Source organism: Callorhinchus milii, unplaced genomic scaffold, assembly GCF_018977255.1.
Source record: "Callorhinchus milii isolate IMCB2004 unplaced genomic scaffold, IMCB_Cmil_1.0 Scaffold1, whole genome shotgun sequence".
In the NCBI taxonomy this organism is placed as follows: domain Eukaryota; kingdom Metazoa; phylum Chordata; class Chondrichthyes; order Chimaeriformes; family Callorhinchidae; genus Callorhinchus; species Callorhinchus milii.
Genome location: NW_024704742.1, coordinates 31,651,327 through 31,670,451, shown reverse-complemented (window position 1 = coordinate 31,670,451; position 19,125 = coordinate 31,651,327). Strand labels below are relative to the sequence as shown.

Sequence of the window (19,125 nt, the reverse complement as noted above, 5' to 3'; positions counted from 1 at the left end):
AGACCTAATGTTACCCAGTTTGAAAAAGAAAGCACTGAAACCCACCTAAAATCGGCCGCTCCGCTACCCCACGGAGGCAACGCGTTGACGTCGGGGGCTACTTTTTCGGGGGTCCACAAATGGATTGTAATTTCCGGCAGAACCACCCCCGACACACACACGCGCACGCGCACACACACTCCCCCCCCGCCCCCCCGATCACGTGACCAGGGCGGCTTCGGCTGGAGGGGGGGGGGGAGAGCGGTCACGTGGCCGTGGGTGACGGTTGACAGTTGGAGGCGAGCCGGTCCCCTTTTGCCCCTCTTATTTTCCACAGCGCACCGCCGAGCCGCCTCTTCGCTCGGCCATGAAGGCCGGCCTGGCCGCTGCGTTGGGCGCCGTGCTGCAGTGTGTGCTGCTGCCCCTGCAGGGAAGCGCCGGCGGCTCCTCCTCCTCCTCCTCCGCCGCCGCCCTGCCGCAGCCGCCGGCATCTTCCCGTTCTTACTCCATCGTCGTGGACGCGTCCAAACCGCGGAGGAGGCCGCTGAGGCACTTCTGGAGGAGCACAGGATTTTGGTGGGTGCTCTTTTGTTCAACGCCACGCAGTAAAACTCGCCGCACTGACATATAACGAGATGCCGCAATACACCGTCGTGTGTTAGGGTCGGCCTTGCACTCGGTGCAGCGCCTCATCACGGCTTCAGGACGTCGCAAAAATAGCGACGATGTTGTAGGCGAAACGCGGCAGCCGTTTGCAGCAGCAACAACAACAACAACAGCATTGCATTTGTATAGCGCCTTTCACGTCGGGAGGACGTCCCAAGGCGCTGAATGGAGTACAGCATTTCAGACCCGGGCGGGGGAGGGGAAGGGGAAGGGGGGGGTGGCCGATGGCCGATGGCATGGTCGAAGAGGAGGGTCTTGAGGCGGGACTTGAAGGAGGCTAAGGAGGGGGGGGCGAGGCGGAGTGACGCGTCCAAACCGCGGAGGAGGCCGCTGAGGCACTTCCGGAGGTTGGGAGCAGAGTGGCTGGAAGGCTCTCCCGCCAAATGGTGGGGCGGGTGGGTCGGGGGACGTGGAGCAGGCCGGAGCCGGCTGAGCGGAGGGAGGGAGGGAGCGGGCGGGTTGGTAGGGGGTTAGGAGGTCGCAGAGGTAGGGCGGGGCGAGGCCATGGAGGGCTTTGTAGGTGAGGACGATCCTCTGAAGGATAGGGAGCCAGTAGAGGTCGAGTGAGAATTGCACACAGCAATCAGCACATAAGTATGATCTGTATGAATCATATAATGGGCTAAATCCTACATCTCCCGAGTCCCCTTCAAGAGTTTATATTCAATGCAAGTTTGACAGGACTCACGCTTTGCATAAATCATATTAAATATACAAATGTAATCTTGTTGTAGATACGATCCCAACATCTCACTAAGGTCCCAACCGATATGGCTTATGTGAGTTTTACTGTGAGTTCAATCAAGTTTTATGTTGAGTTTCTGCCCTTCCCTCCCCCCCTTTCCTCCACCCCAATGGCAGCTGGTGACCTTTTTGGCAGATGAGGTAATCTGTGAGTTTGCCAAACCAAACCAGGGGTTTGGCCAGAAATTAAACTTTGTTTGAAGCCCAAAGTCCATTTGCAACCCAATGTTATGCTTTGCTTCCTTTAGGGGCAGCAGAGTGGACAATTCAAGTCAGTGCTTTTGAAACTCGTAAGAAAACGTCCGCAAGACAAACCAAAAAAACTTTTTGGAGGTTTAAATTTTAAAAATTAGGCATAAAAAAAGCTGTTTTTTATCCACACACAATACCAACAAAAACATGCTTGCACCCTCCCAATCTGGTAACATTGGCAGCTGGTGACCTTTTTGACAGGAGAGGTAAACCATGAACCAGATTATCTTGGCAACAGGCACTTCATGCACGCGCAATTGTCTTGACCTTGCTCCTGTGCTGACTTGCCCAATGCGCTCAGTTCCTGCTCACTGGTCTGGCAATCCTGCTCCGAGACATGGAACTTCTAGGTCAGACAGTGCCACACTCGCCTCACCTGACGAGCCGTAATTACACCCCACCCGCACCAACACGGGTGCTCAGTGAGCTGTGTGAAGTGCATTGAGCCCGTCACTCCAGAAGCGAAAGGCTCTGTGTAAATGTAATTGTCATTGACACTAACATCAAGAACATGTCAAGCAGAGAAGTTGTAACAAAGCAATTCACTTTTGGTCAAACAGGTTTCTCGATCCCATCACGATGCTCAAAAGAGTATCCAAACCAGACGGAGATATGAACACGTACATAAGATGGCAGGGGGGAGGGTGGGAGGACTCTAAATTAAAAAGAATTTAGGAGGAGTTACTTCACTCAGAGGGCAGTGAGATTGTGGAACTCGTCCGAATGAGTGTTGGTTGAATCAGATTAGATGCATTTAAGAGAATTGCTAGATATACATATGAGGGAGAAGGGATGTTGTGGATGGAGTAAGGAGTAGTTGGAGACTTGAGTATAAACACCGGCACTGACAAGTTGGGTCGAATGACCTATAAATGACATATTCAGCTGATAATAAATACATTCTATTTATTATCAGCTGAATATGTAAATATGTAATATCAGCTGAATGGAATGTACCTTCGCTCTTTGGAGGGACATACCATGCTTGCATAAATTTGAAGAGTATGAGCTGCAAGTTCGTGAGAGTAATGTTTGTTGTTTGGAAATTATAAAGGTGCTCAGTGCAAAATGGATGCTAACATTGTCAGCAATCAAACTCTGTTATGCACATGTCAGGGGCATACTGGATTGTCAGCTGGAGATGGCAAATCAAATCCCAAAGTAGACCAATACATTTTGTGAGCACAACTCCCAAATCCACCAACAAAAGCCTGTCCAGTGCATTTTGACAACTGTGTTGTTAGGTACTTCGGTACTCATTGCTAAAAGGAAATATGTTGATGAATGGGAAAAAATTTCTGTGAAACGTTTGTATGTGAGGTAGATGCATATTGGGTATTGCAGCCTTTTGCACCTTCAAATTTGTAACATACAATTGTAATTAATCTTAAAATGTGAAGCGACTCCCTCCTCAATTTTATTTTTTTCTATGTACTATTTCTAACAGACTCCTTCATAAAGTCAAAAAATAGTTTTATATATTGTTTTGACTGTTGCATGTTTACTATGTTTTTTGAAAATATTAACTATAAATTAAGTTTGGCTTTCTTTCTGAAGGGAAAACTGTTATGCTTCCATCATTCAGGAAGGTTGAAATACATAGTCACACCACATTACAGTATATCCTGTGAAGCACTTTGAGATGTGGTAAGGTGTTATATTAAATACAATCAAGGATTAATGTTAAGTGTATTGTGCAGTGGTCAGACAACAGACGCATTACACCCAGTACAATTGAAAGTGCTACTTTTTCCTTCCTGACATTTGCAGTGCTCAATAAGGTCTTTGGTGAGAATTTTCGCCTCACTAATGAGAATATACTACAGGTCAATTACTGTTAGTTGGAAGTGATAAACATTAGAATCTGAATAGGAGTCCGGCACTTTATTGTTTGCGATATTAGGCAAACAATAACTCATAATTCAATAAATCAATTCAGATTAAAACAAATTCACAGTCCTTTGCTATTATAAATTTTATTAACATTTTCCTGTGTCATTTTATTTGTCATTTTTATTGTTGCCTTTTATAAATGTTTTACAGTCCTCCTTTGCCGCACAACAAAGCAGATGTGTTTGACTTGAGTAGGGATCAGCAGATTAACCTCGCATATATTGCCTCAGTCCCTCATAATGGTATCGAGCAAGTTCGCATTCACTGGCTATTGGAGTTGATCACAGCCAAGTGAGTCTACAATATTGAAAATGCATATAAAATGTACATGAAATGTTTTTGTGCCTTCAGCTCCCCTCTCGACTCTCTTCCCCCTCCTCGCTCCCTCCCTTCCCTCCCCTCACCCTGACCATTTCCCCCCTCCTCGCTCCCTCCCTTCCCTCCCCCTGACCATTTCCCCCCTGCTCGGGTCATGACCCAACTGTGCAGCGCCTTGGGACGTCCTCCTGACGTGAAAGGCGCTTTATAAATGGAATCTTGTTGTTGTTGTTTGTGATATTTTCCTGCAGCTGTGGTTAATCTAGCATTAATCTTGGATTAGGGTTGAGAGCCCATTATCTGCAGTGCTTGAGTTTTGTGGATATAGAAACACTGCAGATAGTGGGTCATCACAGAAAATGCAAATTAGCTGCAGTGCTAACCAAAATCTTCTAATTTCAGGAATTATATGGTCATTATAGTACATGCTGTTCCAGATGCTCTAAGACGCTATCCTGAGTGATGGGTATATACTGCAAGTGTACACTATTCAGCCCTCTCCCTTACCTTTTCTCCCTCTTTGGTTCTTTCTTACTCTCTATCTCAGATTATTTTGTTTCCTCTAACCTATCTTTCACTGTCTCTGAATTTCACTATTCTTCTCTGACGTTTCTTCTTTCTCACCCTGATTTATTCTCTGACTTGCTCTACAGTCTGTTTTTAAACAATATGTTGTGCTTGGACCAAATTGCTGAATGAACACTTGTTGTCAGTTCCTAGTGACACTGGGTGGGTGATTCACATTCCTGTCCAACTTTACCCTCTCCCCATCCCCCCACACAACCCGCAACATCAGAGGTCCACGTCACTTTGAATCAGCTTATTCAATTCAGATATGTGGATATTCAAAATAATCAGCATCAAATACATGGCGCTTGTATTCTACAATTCACATCCATATTGTTTTACCAGTGGAAGGACAGGGATAAAAGAGAACCTTTTTATCAGTCACTCAAGGTGTTTAATTATTCTCATTATCAAAGTCCATCCATTTGAAGAGCCTTTTTTTAGTGGTGTGTCAGCCCGAGTTAGTTGGTAGAACTCCCATTTCTGAGTCAGACGGTTGTGCGTGGACAACCTTCCACATCTGGACTTTGAAAGATGGATAAGTTTAAACATCCCATGATCTTTAACGATTCCAGACTATTTGTCCTGACCACCAGTATCTCAAATAAATCAGTTATTCAATTCAAGGCTGATTGAGGGACATGGATTAGTCAGCTGAAGTAGTCATAGAAGTAGTATAATTCGCTTCAAGCTTCTGGGATGCTAACCTGTGTGAGGGGTGCTTTATAAATTTTATTGTTGTTTACCAGTTTTGAGTTACTGAAGAATGGCAAGGGCATCCTCCTAAATACTATGAAGTGAAACCTGGTGAAAAGTGCATGTATGAATGAGAAGGGTGTGAATACTCATTTTCGAGACTCACACATAAAGAATGGTTACTCAATGCAGGTACCGAAAACTGCTACATTAGCTGGTATCTATAGGAAGAGACCAAACCGGGGCAAGAAAATAAACAAAGTGTGTGTCTGTCTGGCCCAGTTGATTGTCTCTAAAAAAGAAGGTTGTGGCTACAAGTCCCACATTGAACTCACATAGTCTAGACTAGACACTCCAATGCAGTGCTACATTGTTAGATTTGCTGATCTTCGGAGGAGATGTTAAATCAAGTTCCTATTTGCTTAAGGGGATGTTAAAGATCCATTGGTACTATTCTAAAAGAGAAGGGAGTTTTTCCCAGTGTCCAGACCAACAATCTGCCAAATAAAATTGGGCATTCACTTCATAATAATAATCCTTGCATTTGATATAGCACTTTTCACATCTTCTAGACATCTCAAAGTGCTTCACAGACTATACTGTAAAGTGAATTGACTGTATATTTGTGAATAAAACACAGCAGCCAATTGCGCATGGCTGGGTCCCACATTGATTGAATGACCACTTTTTTTTAGGGATTATTAGCCCAGAAAAGCGATCTGCCAAACAACTAACAACCTGGTTCCTACTTACTGCTAGGTAAACAGAGGTGTGTGGGGTAAGGAAACTTACCAACATTTCGCCCTGCTGGGAATAGAACCCAGGTCTTTCAAGTGTGAGGCGAGTGCTCTAACCACTGAGCTATAGGACTCCACGTGGCTATTTGTGAGACATTGTTGTGCAAAAATTGGCTGCTACATTTGTCTACACAATACAGTCACTACACTCTAGAGTATTATCCAGTGAAGCGCTTTGAGACATCCTCCTGACATGAAAGTTGCCATATCAAATGCAAGGATTGTGATTTGTTTGAATCAGAATGTACCAAAGTTTGTGAGATGAACATTTATTCAATATGATTACAAATACAACTTTCACAAAATGATTGCAAATTATGCTTTGTTTACAGTTTGATTCATACTTAGTATTATGAAATAAATGCTTCAAGTAACAATGTGCACTCTGCTAAATTTGTGACCATGAGCCTGTTGGGAACGGAAGGATTCAGGAGTGTAATACCGTACTGTAATTTAGAATTTAGTGCATTTACTTTTAGTGATTTGTCAGAAATACAGTAGCTTTATTTCCATCCTATATATTCATAATGTTTACATGATTGGTCCTTACAATTTAAAATGAATCATGCAATATTCTAATATTGTCACTGTTAGAATCACTCACTTTAGTATATTGTACTGTACATATGCCCTTCCGCTTGTTCAACTGAAACTGGACACAAGTACAGTTTTACTTTCTAGATGAAATTGACCATGATTCTGCATCATATTAGATGTACAGGAAGTAGAAATGAATTTTCTCTTTATTTGATCAGGATCTCCTCTCCCCGGGAAGCAGCCTATTGCTGACGTTGTGCACTAGTTAATTGTTAAGCTCCTATCCACTCTGGCTAAAATACAGTTTTACTTTCTGTGCTGTACTATTGAATGAATACTATTAAGCTGAGGTACCATCCGGCTTGTTAATTTCAATTGCCTTTATTCTTTTTGGGAAATATTGCAGAACCAGATGCTGCAAATTATTAGACAATCAAGTCACCATTCCCTTCTCAATGTGATGGTTCCACTGCACTACAGAGTATACACAGCACAATGCTCAAAGTACCATGTTGTGCAGAAGTGAATGTCTTTCAGGAAGCCCTATGCATGATGGTTTACCATATGTTAGGCAGTTTCACTTCGTAGCGAAATGTTTAACTTTCTCTCTGTTTCTTTGTGTATAACCGTAGATAACTAATGTCTGCATGCTTTCTGTTTGTGATCGCGTCTTGTACTGATAGCAGGGATTTACTTGGCTTCTGTTAACCCTGCAAGCCAAAACCTAAAGCTATGGTGGTTCCAAATCAAAGAAGCTTGGCAGGCACTGCTCTCAAAAGTAAGATATAGTCAATAATCAGTTTAGTTTGTTAAACTCCAGCAGTACCCTATTCTGGGGTTCCCAAGCCTTGGTGAGCTTAATACTTTCTGGATTTAGATAAGCAAAGAGCTTCCCTCCGGGGGAGAGTGTTTATTCCATTCCACACAGTAGATGACTTACATATATGGAACTCTGTCTGGGTTAGATACTCTTTAAGCATGATGAGTTCTGCATATGTCACCCGGATGGCCAAAAAAAAGACCAACCTTGGCTTCGTCTAATGTCCATAAATTGATCAATCACAAGCAGCAGTGATGGCTGAATTCCCCTTCCCTGCCCCTTGCCAGTGACACGGAAGCCAATAATCCCATTCATTTAAATTAACACACCACACATCAAGAATTGAACTTTAGACTTTCCCTATCTGGATGTCCCACTACACTGTCAGGTGTAATAGATCATACATTTATCCACTGAGACATCAAGCAAGTCTTTAAAGGTATAGTTTAAACAATGTAGTTCAAATGCACACGTGAACAAAAAAACCTTAAATGCTTAAATAGGCAATGTGGCATGTGATATCACTTGCACATGAATGTCTTCATGTGGAGGTTAAGTAGCAACAACCCTTGGTCTGAGAAATCTTAAATGGAAGAGTCAGCTGAGACAGACCAGGCGGCTTCAGCGTACCGAACAGCAGAATGTACACTGTAAAACATCAAAGTATCTATGCCTTTGGAGCTTGCTCCAAAATACTCTCCTCTACTCAGAGAATCAATTACTGAAGGATTACAGTTAGCCAGAAGGACTCTGATACCAATCTCATTGTAATCCTTCAGGACTGACTTCATTGTGTTAATGCCAGCAGTGTCCAAGAATTGGATTGTGGAACATTCAAGAATAATTGTGTGAAAATCATAGGATTTATAGACAAAACGTTCATTGGTGATGTCGTTTTCTTGCATGTTGCCACTAAATTCCTCTTTTTCCTTTCGTCCTTTCTTTGGAACATTTTGTTGTTTTTCTGCTTTTTTGCACTTTGCAGCCACCAAAACGGGGTTGAGATCAACTTTTTTGTAAAGGGCATTCAGGAAGAAGTCTTTATTAGCATAATAAAGTGGGGCTTCAAAGCGGAAGATCTTAATTCTAGGAATGAAGGAAAGATTTTTATATTCGGTTTCATCTTTGTACAAGCTGGTACCCTGGATTTGGCCCAACAAAGGTGTCCTTGGCAGTTGAGTGCGAGCAATAATGCACAGAAGTGAAAAGACTATCCCAATTAAAAGCCCTAGTTCAGTGGTTAATAAAGCTACAGATAGCATTGTGACACCCCAGACCAGAGTGTCAATTTTGCTGATTTGCCATTGCTTTGGTACATCACGAAATTTTCTGAAAGCTCCTCTTAAACTGACTATAATGATACATGCAAGCACTGATTTCTGCAAAGAATATAAGAGGGGTGCTAGGGAAAGTAGCATCAGTAATACTATCATAGCAGTGATGATACTAGAGAGCTGGGTTTGACAGCCGCTTGATTCTTTGATGAGCGTTTTCACCAGAGTACCACTGGAAGCGAAGCTGTGAAAAAAGGATGGGACTATGTTACAAAATCCAAGAGCAAATATCTCTTGGTTGGCTTTTATATTGTACCCGTGCTTCTTTGCGAACATCTCGCAGATTGAGATTGTGAAGGTAAAGCTCATGATTGCAATTGACACAGCATCTATGGCAACTCTGGAAAATAGACTCCAATTTGGGATCTGGGGCGTTAGGAATCCTGTGGGGATTTCTCCAGTAATGCTTGAGCCATATTTTTCATTTAGGTTTGCATAATGGGATATTATTGTAGCTACAATTACAGCAACCATCTCTGTTGGCAGAGGGAACTTAATCTTGTGCTTATATCGATCTCCTAGTTCTTTGACAGTGATGAGCACAGGAAGACAGACAGCAGTTGTTATAAGATCACAGATATTGGTTTGGTGGATATTTTTAAAAATATTTATCCACGTTAGAATAACTGTACCAGGTCCATGGCTGCGTGGAATTTTTAGTCCAACAAGATACTTGACTTGTGTTGTTAGGATCGTAATTGAGGCTCCTGTTGCAAATCCATCCAGCAAAGGTTGAGATAGATACTTTGACACAATCCCAAGGTTGAAAACTCCCATCAGTACCTAGCACAAAAAAAGTTAATAATGACAACAAACCTGCATCTTTAAAGAGGCATTGATTGATGAAGATGGGGAGGGGAAGGGGACAGAGGAAGGGTCCCACCTCTCTGACCTGCTGACTCCCTACCAACCTGCCCACTCCCTCCGTCCATCAGGCTCCGGTCTGCTCCATGTCTCCCACCCGACCCACCCTGCCATTGGTGGCCGGGCTTTCAGCCTCTCTGCCCCACACTCTGGAACTCTATCCCACGGTCCCTTCCCCTCGCTTCCTCCCTTGCCTCCTTCAAGGCCGGTCTCAAGAACCTTCTCTTCGACCGTGCCTTTGGTCTCCCTCCCACCTCTCTGCCTTCCCTCACCCCTACACCACCCCTCCCCCATGCTCGGGCCCCGACATCTGACTGTTTATCACTTTGGAATGTCCTCCCGACGTGAAAGGCGCTCTATAAATGTAATTTTGTTGTTGTCATCGTTGTATGATGTAGCACATTGCTTTAGAGTTCTAATTCACTGAGGAAGTGCATGGTATAAGAACTATGCTCTCCCATACGGTTTGTTACCAGTTTTGCTGTCACAGCTCTGAGCGGATATCAGATGCGTCTCAACTGGGAGGAGAAATTCAAGGCAGACCACATCTCCCAACAACTACTTATTACAGGACCATTGGTTGATGCCTGGGAGCTGTATCCTTGCCCTTGACAGTGCTTAGCATAGGGAGTTCGGGTAGCAAAAAAACATTCAGTCTTTACACTCAAAAAGCAACAAGCAAAGTCAAAATCTGACTGGTGGCTATATGGGTCTGATTGTTTGAATTATAACTGCAGGTTATAAGATTAAAATGACTAAGAAAGAATTATAAAAAGTGCCTATGGACCTGAGGTACACTTCTCAGCAACAACGTGGTGCTTTAACTATTTGCCTGAAAAATGTTTTACTGATGATGGATAGAGGATTGATTAGACTTTCTGTACAAAGTAACTAGACATCGTTATTTTACAAAGGACGCCCTAAAATGTATGCTAGATGTGCACCATTTCTAACCATTTTATGTCTAACCATTTCTAAGATTTACTCACGTCAAATTATTCCCTGTAAATGAGGAAAACTGCAGTTTGTCAAAAGTGACATAAAGCTTTTTTTTAAATTCAGAAATCCTGGTAATTCCTGGTATTATAAAATGCTACTATACTTAGTAACTCACATTCTTAGAACTTTCAAGTTGTGCTGTGTTTCAAAACTTAACATGTATTTCCACCATTTGGAGGTGGGGAAGTAAGTGATTTATGTGTCACAGAAGTTACTCGAAGTGAGTTGGCGGTCTGTCTTGGAGGTTAGGGAGTCTGTTTTTGTTGACTATTGTAACGGAATCCCAATAAAATTGAACTTCTAGTTTATATGCAATAGCGTATGAATAAACTTAGTAACTGTGTAGTTAAAATAATTATCCTGGAATTTGATGGAGCGCCTTATCACATTGTAAAAAAGTCATTAAAGTATTTAACAGGATTTAATGTGGCAATGAATTTTCACATAGTAATGTCCCACAAATGGCCTTCAAGTGAATGACTAATTTTATCTGGAGAATATTGGCAAGGTACCTGTTCTCTCCTTGTCCACATAATTGCCCCTCAAAAGCTTGGCTGCTTGTCTAGAAATAATAATGGTAAATCATAATAATCCTCACATTTGGAATAGTGGCTTTCACTTCAGGAGGATGTCCCAAAGGGCTTCATAAGATGTACTGCAAAGTGGGACTTCTAATCACATAGTCTAACCTGACACTCCAGTGCAGTACTGGGGGTTGGTTTCCATTGTTGGAAGTGCTGTCCCTCGGATAAGATGTTAAACCAAAGTCCCTTCTGTTTGTTCAGTGGATGTTAAAAATCCCATGGCACTATTTGAAAAGAGAATTGAGTTTCTCCTGATGTCTTGGCCAACAGTAACCAAATAAAACTGGTCACTCACTCCATGGCTGTTCGTGAGACATTGCTGCGCACAACTGGCTGTGGTGTTTCACTCACAAAAATGCAGTCAATCCACTGCACAGTATATTCTGAGAAGCGCTTTGAGATGTCTCTGTGATGGGATAAGGTCCTATATCAAATGCAAAGATTGATATTGCAGCACTATGCTTCTGCCACTAGAGTGCATCAGTAAGCAATCGTGATTCAAGTACTGAGGAAACAGGAGTTTGCTAAGTCTAGTGGCAAATCAATTTATTTCCCAAATGAACAATTTACTACAGGGCAAAACTTTGGGCATGTTTCCTTACAATACATTGCACCTTTCACGATCGGAGATGGTGTCAAATCTTGTCACACAACTGACAAGGAGCCCTAGCTTGGGGGTGGGGAAGGTCGGGGGAATGTAGTTGAAGCTTGTTTTGAAAGTAGGGAGGTATTAAGGCAGAGAATCAAGTTCTAGAGAACATGGCCTTGCTGACATTGAGCTGTAGAAAGTTAAGACATCAAGTCCTGGTTAATTCTGACAGGAAATCAGTCAGAACAACAACCTGGGATCGAAGGTAGAGACAGAGTAGAGTTGGGTGTCATCCATCTGGATGTGGACCCTCATGCTTATGGATGGTGTCAACAACGAAGAGTAAAAAGAGGCTGGAGAACAGAACCCTGAGGAACACCGCATTTGACTGAAGCCGTTCGAGGAGACAGTTTGGATACTGGGAGGAAAGAGGAAATTCAAAATGGACAGACTTGGAGGAGAGGTGGCAGAGAAGAATGCAGAGACTTTGTCCTGGAATAAGAATTAGCACTGTATTTGCTATGACAGACTCTTTTGTAACAAGCTTCATTGCACAAAACCATTTTTTTTAAAACAGTAAAATGGGAGTGGGACTAAAAATATTAGGTCTCAATCTTTGTGTCTCATTGTATTGTTCACCTGTTTTCCACTGAACGTAGAACATTGAATCTGGCACTGGAGGGTAGCAGAGACATGAAATAGTAAGTCATCAAAATGCTAAAGATACTTGTAAAACAAAAATTACACTGTCTCCTGGTAAAAATAATTTTGTTAAAGAATTGGAGATGTATTTTATACAGAGGATACTCTTAGCCTTTTCTTTTATGTTATGAATTCTCAAAAGAACATTAAAAACTTGCCTAAAATTCTTTATATTTTGCACCACATTCCTGGGGAAAAAAGGTACTTGCAACCTTATTGTAATATAGAAAGACTGCAGTTCTTAGATTAGGCAATTGTTAACTGAAGATCCCATCCAGTTTCCTCCCCCCTCCACTCCAATTTACTCTAGTTCACCATATTCTCAAAAAAATTGCTCTATCAAGGTGACAGTGTACTTGTAGGTTAGGTAAAGCCACACTAAATAAAAATCAATCTCTTTTTACTTTTGTAAGTTAAATTATTTGCTGGGAAAATACATCTACACCTGTAGACTTTCCTGTTTGACCGTGCCTATGGTCACTTCCCCAATCTCCTCAGCATCAAGCTCAGCGTCAAGGTTCGCTACTGTTAAGTGCTTTGAGATGCTTCCCAGCTTTATAACTGCAACGTGTTATTTTCTATACAGCAACAGGTTTGAAATTATGAAAAGTATAGCAAACTTTTAAGAAAATGTTACCTGATAAACTCCAGCCATAAAAGTCAAGGCAACTGCAATACTAGCAGCATAGCATTTTTCGTCACACTCAATATTTAATGGCCCAAGGAAGGTAATGTTCCTCACAGCTGAGTTAACACTGGCGTTCCACTTCTCTCCACTGGCCAACACCCTTGGCAGCTTTTTGCTGTCTTCACTTACGTCAAATCCAGCCAGTTGAAGCTCCCGATCAACTACCTGCCCCACCATAAGGCACATTAAACTGAAAATGCCCACTGAAATGTGGCGAGAGGTACCCATCAGAAAATAAACAGTGTTGGCGAAAAAAGATGTGTACAGGCTGGAGATGGGTTCCAGGCCAGCAAGCAACGAATATGCTATTGATTGCGGAACCAAGACAACAGCAACAAGCAGACCTGAAATGGCATCACCCACAATCCATTTTTTAATATTGTACTTTGGGAGCCACTGGAGAACAGGAAAGAAGCCTGTAATGATGTTCTTAACCTTATGCAGAGAACACGAGCAGTTTTTCTTCAGTTTCTTTTTGATAATTTCTTTCACCTTCGGTTTTTCTCTTTCTGTCCTTTCAATATATATCTGAGAATCTGAATGAATCTCCATTTTGATCAATTGGTCCTGATTTTCCATTGCTGTCAGATGTTACTGTAGAGTGGTATATCTGTAATAGTAAAAAAAATGTTTCAAGACAAATCAAACTTACAGTAATACCAGTTGTTCAGTTCCTCTACAGTGATCCTTTTGGTATACAAATCAGACTGATCTGATTTTTTTGTTTGGATCATTACACATTATATGGTATAATCCTTTTTTTCTTTGTGGCTAACAAAGTAAAACATGCTGAAATTACAACTATTTTTGCGGGGAGGGGGGGAAACAGTCAGTCCTAGCTGTGGAAATTTAGTCTGGACTTGACAATCAAAATTGGTAAGAAAACTTTGTAGATTTGTATCCCTTTAATTCATTTTCAACTTTGCTGTACTATCTAATTTCAATTTAAACACCTGCTTTAACTGACAGGTTGATGAATGGGTTGCAGAGGTAGAGAGGAGCAAGACTGGAGCGCTTTAAGGGTGAGCACAAGGATCTTGAACTTGATCCTCCAGGGGATGGGGAGCTAGTGAAGCTAGGCAAGGATGGGGATGAGCGGCTCATGAATATTAGTGCGGGAGAGGACATGAGCTACAAAGTTCTGAATAATCTGCAGCTTGTGGAGGGAAGAGTTGGGCAGTCCAGCGAGCAGAGAGTTACGGTAATCAAGCCTGGATGTAATGAAAGCATGGATGCGAGTTTCAGCAGCCTGAGGGAAGAGAGAGTGGCGGAAGCAGGCAATGTTGCAGAGGTAGAATTGGTGATGGCACGAATCTGGGATTAAAAGGACAGCTGAGAGTCGAATAGAGACGAAAGTTCCGTACAGGCTTGGTGAGGTGGAGAGTGCATCCATGAATAATGATGCTTTCAGCGCCTGAAGCAATGAAATGCTGACGAAAGCCAAGCAGGAGAGCCTCAGTCTTGTCAACACTCAACTGTAAGAAATTGGTTCTCCTCCAGGACTTGTGTCTATAACCTACCCGGGCTATTGACAGACTTGTGCTATAATGAGTCACTATATTGGGGAAGTTAAAATATGTGTGCGCGTCAAGCAGAAAAGTGTCTGGTTTGAGACCAGATTTAAATTTTATTTAATTTTTTTCATCAATGTGTGAATATTGAGGTAAATGGGAATATGGTGAATTAGTGTGTTTAGTGATTTCAGTGTGTTACGGTTCATAAATTTTCATTAAAATTAAAATTCATTTGCAATTTATATTTTTGTCATATTTACACTAGTGAAGTAATTACCACAAAGTTGATGAGTCACTTTTAAAATTTGCTCTCCAAAAAAGTGTTTGTCTTCTGTTTAACATGTTTTGAATATTAATTCAGTACAAATGTGTATATTTTTAAACCAAATTTTCTTGGTTAAAAATATACAGTACTTTGAAAAAACTAGTTTTCAAGAAATTTAAATGCTGTGAAGTATCACTATGCACCATTTATTTTAGTGGTTACATGATGTTAATGAATTGTAGGCAACACAACAACCTCAATATAAACATGAACAAGTCTGAAAATTCTTAAAGTTATTATTGAATAAAATGGATACATCTATTCTTGTTGGAATATACAGTACCAAGAATGTAATGATTGAAAAGAGTGGGTAGGAAACAATTGTTTGCATTTGCAAGTATATCCACAGGCATTCAGATTGAAACAATCAAGTTAGTTATTTTTGCCCTGGGCTGAGAAGATTTGATTAAAAAGTAAGTTGCTACTCATGATAATATTCAGTAATTCCAAACAAGCACAGTACATTTTCTTTATTTTAAACCAAGTACAGAAATAGTGACTCATTTTGCTCCAAATATGCTCTGTATTAATGATTTATGGATTGTTTAAACATTGATCCATTAACCAGGAATTATACAGTTCAGCTTATACATCAGCTAGTACATTTGTAGTATCTGCTTATAACAGCACAAAAATCCAATTTGTTAAATACGTTTAACACCCTTGAAAAGGCAGATAATTTTCCAATAAGTAACGTTTTCAAAAATCTACAAAGCTTGTTTCCACATAACACATTCCACATAGGCCTGATGTTAATCTGGTTCTCTGCTGGCTAGACCTTAAAAATATTCAATTTAAGATCCCAATCCCAAATAAAATTAATTGATTTCTGAACTGTGTACCTATTTCTAATATACCTTAATCCCACTTACACAAAGTGGCTATTGTAAGTTTCTAATCAAAATGCTCCCCATCTCTTTCAGAATAAAATAGTTTAGACCATTAATTACTTTCTTGCAGTACCTATGCGTATCTATAATTGTAGAGAACCACTGTTTTAGAGCTCTTCTCTTAGGCTTCTCTGAATATCCATAATAGAGAAGAATTCTTATTTAATTAATTGAATTTATAATAATAAGCTTTCTATTTGATATAGTGCCTTATCTGTTGAGACGTCTCAAAAGTGCTTCACAGCATTTGACTGAATTGCAATGAGTGTATTTATAGGCGAATGTGGCAGCCAATTTTCCCACAACCAGCCAATGAAGTGAGTGACCAATTTTTAGTTTGGGGGATTGTTGGCCAAGACACCAGAAGAAATTCCCTTCTCCTTTCAAATAGTGCTAAGGGATCTTTAACGTCCACCTGGATAGGCAGACTGGGCTTTGTATTAATGTCTCATTTGAAAGATGTCACCTCCCAACAATGCAGAACACCTCCAGCCCTATGTCGGAGGGTCAGCCTAGACTTGAGTTCCAAATCCTGACATGGGGCTTGAACCCACAACCTTCTGACTAGGAGGGTTGTCACCTTTAGATTAACTTTTAGACAATGTGATAAAGATTATTTTGCCCAGGAAACTGTACACAATATGCCATCAGTGTCATTCTTATAGTACATGGTATTAAAAATAGCTTTTAGTGCCTCGCTGCCTTAAAATCAGAACAGTCAAATTACAGAGTTTGCATTGGTTGCAAATTCTGCTCTTAAAGATAGGTACTTAAAGAATAGGAGCACAATTGAGCAGCTAAATCAACCATTGCTGTTTAAAAGCAGGCAATACTATTGTGGACAGAGCATTTTGTTTAATGAAAATATAATTTATGCATGGCAGTTTCACTTACCGATGATAATATGATGGAAGTTGTTGGATGCTTCAGCTCATCATCTGGCTGTGTGAATTAAGTAGTTTTCTTTTTGCATTTCTGTTTTATACAGTGCAACCCAGAGATGCAGACAGTGTGTTATCTTCAAGTGATTAAGGCACATGTGTATAATGCATCCCTTGTACTGCTCAAGCAGAAATGAACCACTCCTTTCTGTGTGGTTACTTATATAATGGAATTGTCTACCTAGGGCAGGATTTAGCAATGTATGCCTAGTATTTACTTAGTGTATCACTTAGACAAACCAATTCTTTATTTTATAGCTTTTCTGATTTCCTTCAGTTGGGATCCTAGCTAGAAAGGTATTTTGACTATTTAATGGTATGCTAATTTTAATGGTATTGTCACTATATTGAAAAAGCCATTTCCATTATGTATCCTATTTATTAATTGAAATATTATGTGCTTCCAGTTTATCATTAATCGGTTGTCAAGGTCGGTGATACAACCTTCCAAACCTGCATGTACTTCTCCTAGATACTAGGGGAGCATGCTGCATTGTTGTAGTTGTTTTCTTTGAGGTGTTAAACCAAGGCCCTGTCTGCCTGTGCAGGTAGACATTAAAAATCTAATGCCACTATTCAAAAAAAATAAAGGAGACCTGACTAACAATTCCTCCAAAATGAATTGATCATTCACCTCATGGCCTTTTTGTGAAACCTTGCTGCACACATTGGCTGTTGGTATACTTACAGATACACAGTTAGTACATTTGACATTACAGTAATTACCTATGAAACATTTCAACATTATAAGGTGCTATAAAAATTCAAGTTCTTTCTTGCTTGTTTGATTGTTAATCCAAAATAGTCCACATTGTGCATGCCACACACATCATTGTACCCTTTCACACAACAGCTTTAACCAACTAGTTGTAATGTAAACCTTAAAGTAAGTAACTTTGTCTGAGTCAGAAACAGATTCACTTACCCTGCCTAGTTACAAACCCTGGCCTTGCTTCTCCACGGCCCTAACTGATGCCAACAGAGACTTAACTTCACCATCACAGTTACACTCCACTTGAATTTGCTCTGCTTTTATATACTAGGAATGAAACCCATTCCTTCCATTAATGCTTTACATCAGTCAGCCTATCAGAATCAGCCCCACCTCTACCATTCCCCCAATAGTTTTACATAAACAAATTGTACTCTGGAACTGACACAGTAATCCTCTTAAACAAAATTAACTTTTAAACCTGCATATGAACTCCCAAATTCTACCTCTCACAATTGGAGACTTACTCTGTTAAAGTCCTATTCTGTTTTTTCTGTAGTTGCTGCACTCAATCGTTAACAAGAAAATTGGATTAAAAAATTCAGCATTTGATCTCTTCCTTCCAGAATATCTATCCAACTGCCTTCTCATTGAGCATTAAAATGTTGAGTTCAGCTCCCTGGTCTCAGCCATGTTTCCAGTTAACTGATTGCAACTGTTAATTATTCTCTACGTGAAGAAATACTAACTGGTGTCTGCGCTAAATGCACCCTTCTCAACCCTTAACTTGTACTTTTTTGTTCAGCATCATTGGTGTATCTAAAAGTATTGTTCTGGGTTTACTGTTTCTATCCTGGTATTTCAATTTGATGTACATCTCTAAGATCCTAAGGTGGAGTCCTGTAGCTCAGTGGTTAGAGCACTTGTCTTGCAAGCAAGATACTTGAGTTCAATTCCAGGCAGGGCGAAACCTTGGGGAAGTTTCCTTATTCTCCACGCCTAATAATAATCCCTGTAAAACAAAACAATACTAAATACTGTTTGTGGGACACTACTGTGCGCAATTGGCTGCTGCGTTTTGCCTACAAATATACGGTCAACTCACTTCACAGTCTATTCTGTGTATTCACAGTCTATTCTGTGTATTCACAGTCTATTCTGTGAAGCGCTTTGAGACATCGAGAAGACGTGAAAAGCGCTATATCAAATGCAAGGATTATTTATTAGTATTATCCCCTTTAAAATGCTTATTTTTGACCAATTCTTTACAACAAATTACAACTTGAAAATATACCCCTTGGAAACAGTAGATAGACTATCCCCCAGAGGATAGATAAATCCTTGTCCTGACTTTCTAGGCTCTCCACAGTCTTGCTCCTTCCTACCTCTGTGACCTCCTAACCCAGGGCTGGGCGATTATTTTGGCTGGCGGGCCACTTGACGAGGTTTGGTAAGCTTCGTGGGCCACACACTTAATATAGATGCAAATGCTTAATAATAGCTCAAAATCAAGTCTTACACTTGTACATGCATAAAATAAAGTCTGTATAATTGACATTCATTAAAATTAGGTTAAATAAAAAACTCATCGAGCAGACATTTATTCAACATTTATTGATTTATTCACATATTGAGGAGAATGTAAGAAGCTCATTCAATGGGAAAAATGAAAGCCCTGATGTGCGTTAACCAGACAATTGAAGTCGCGCATCGT

General features: G+C 40.7%; 2 protein-coding genes across 7 annotated transcripts in view; one reads left to right on the top strand and one right to left on the bottom strand.

The window, feature by feature from the left end:
- The first annotated feature begins 440 nt into the window (after nt 1-440).
- The window catches only part of idua (alpha-L-iduronidase), a 46,836-nt gene continuing 28,151 nt past the window's right edge, over nt 441-19,125 (top strand). The window contains exons 1-2 of one of the 5 annotated variants that reach the window (XM_007907699.2): nt 441-555; nt 3,685-3,825. Coding sequence is in view for 1 of the 5 variants with exons in the window: in XM_042339449.1 (XP_042195383.1) it covers nt 3,674-3,825 (152 nt within the window). In the remaining 4 variants the exon portion in view is untranslated. Of the gene's footprint in view, nt 556-3,630; nt 3,826-19,125 lie in introns of those variants that run through there. The other 4 variants (XM_042339458.1, XM_007907701.2, XM_042339449.1 and 1 more) reach the window with 4 other exon arrangements.
- On the bottom strand, nt 6,166-17,706 carry slc26a1 (solute carrier family 26 member 1). 2 transcript variants are annotated; one of them, XM_007907698.2, is made up of 4 exons: nt 17,625-17,706; nt 16,653-16,733; nt 12,979-13,639; nt 6,166-9,386 (listed from the first exon to the last, which is right to left on the bottom strand). In XM_007907698.2, the coding sequence occupies exons 3-4, from the start codon at nt 13,606-13,608 to the stop codon at nt 7,854-7,856; spliced, it is 2,163 nt and encodes a 720-aa protein (XP_007905889.1). In that variant the 5' UTR covers nt 13,609-13,639; nt 16,653-16,733; nt 17,625-17,706; the 3' UTR covers nt 6,166-7,853. The 2 variants fall into 2 exon arrangements, with proteins under 2 accessions (XP_007905889.1, XP_007905888.1); XM_007907697.2 differs by lacking the exon at nt 16,653-16,733.

Coding starts and splice junctions, on each gene's coding strand:
- slc26a1 (XM_007907698.2), bottom strand. CDS start 13,608: ATGGAAAATCAGGACCAATTGATCAAAATGGAGATTCATTCAGATTCT. Junction 9,387..12,978: donor TTATGGCTGGAGTTTATCAG/GTAACATTTTCT, acceptor TTTTTGTGCTAG/GTACTGATGGGAGTTTTCAA.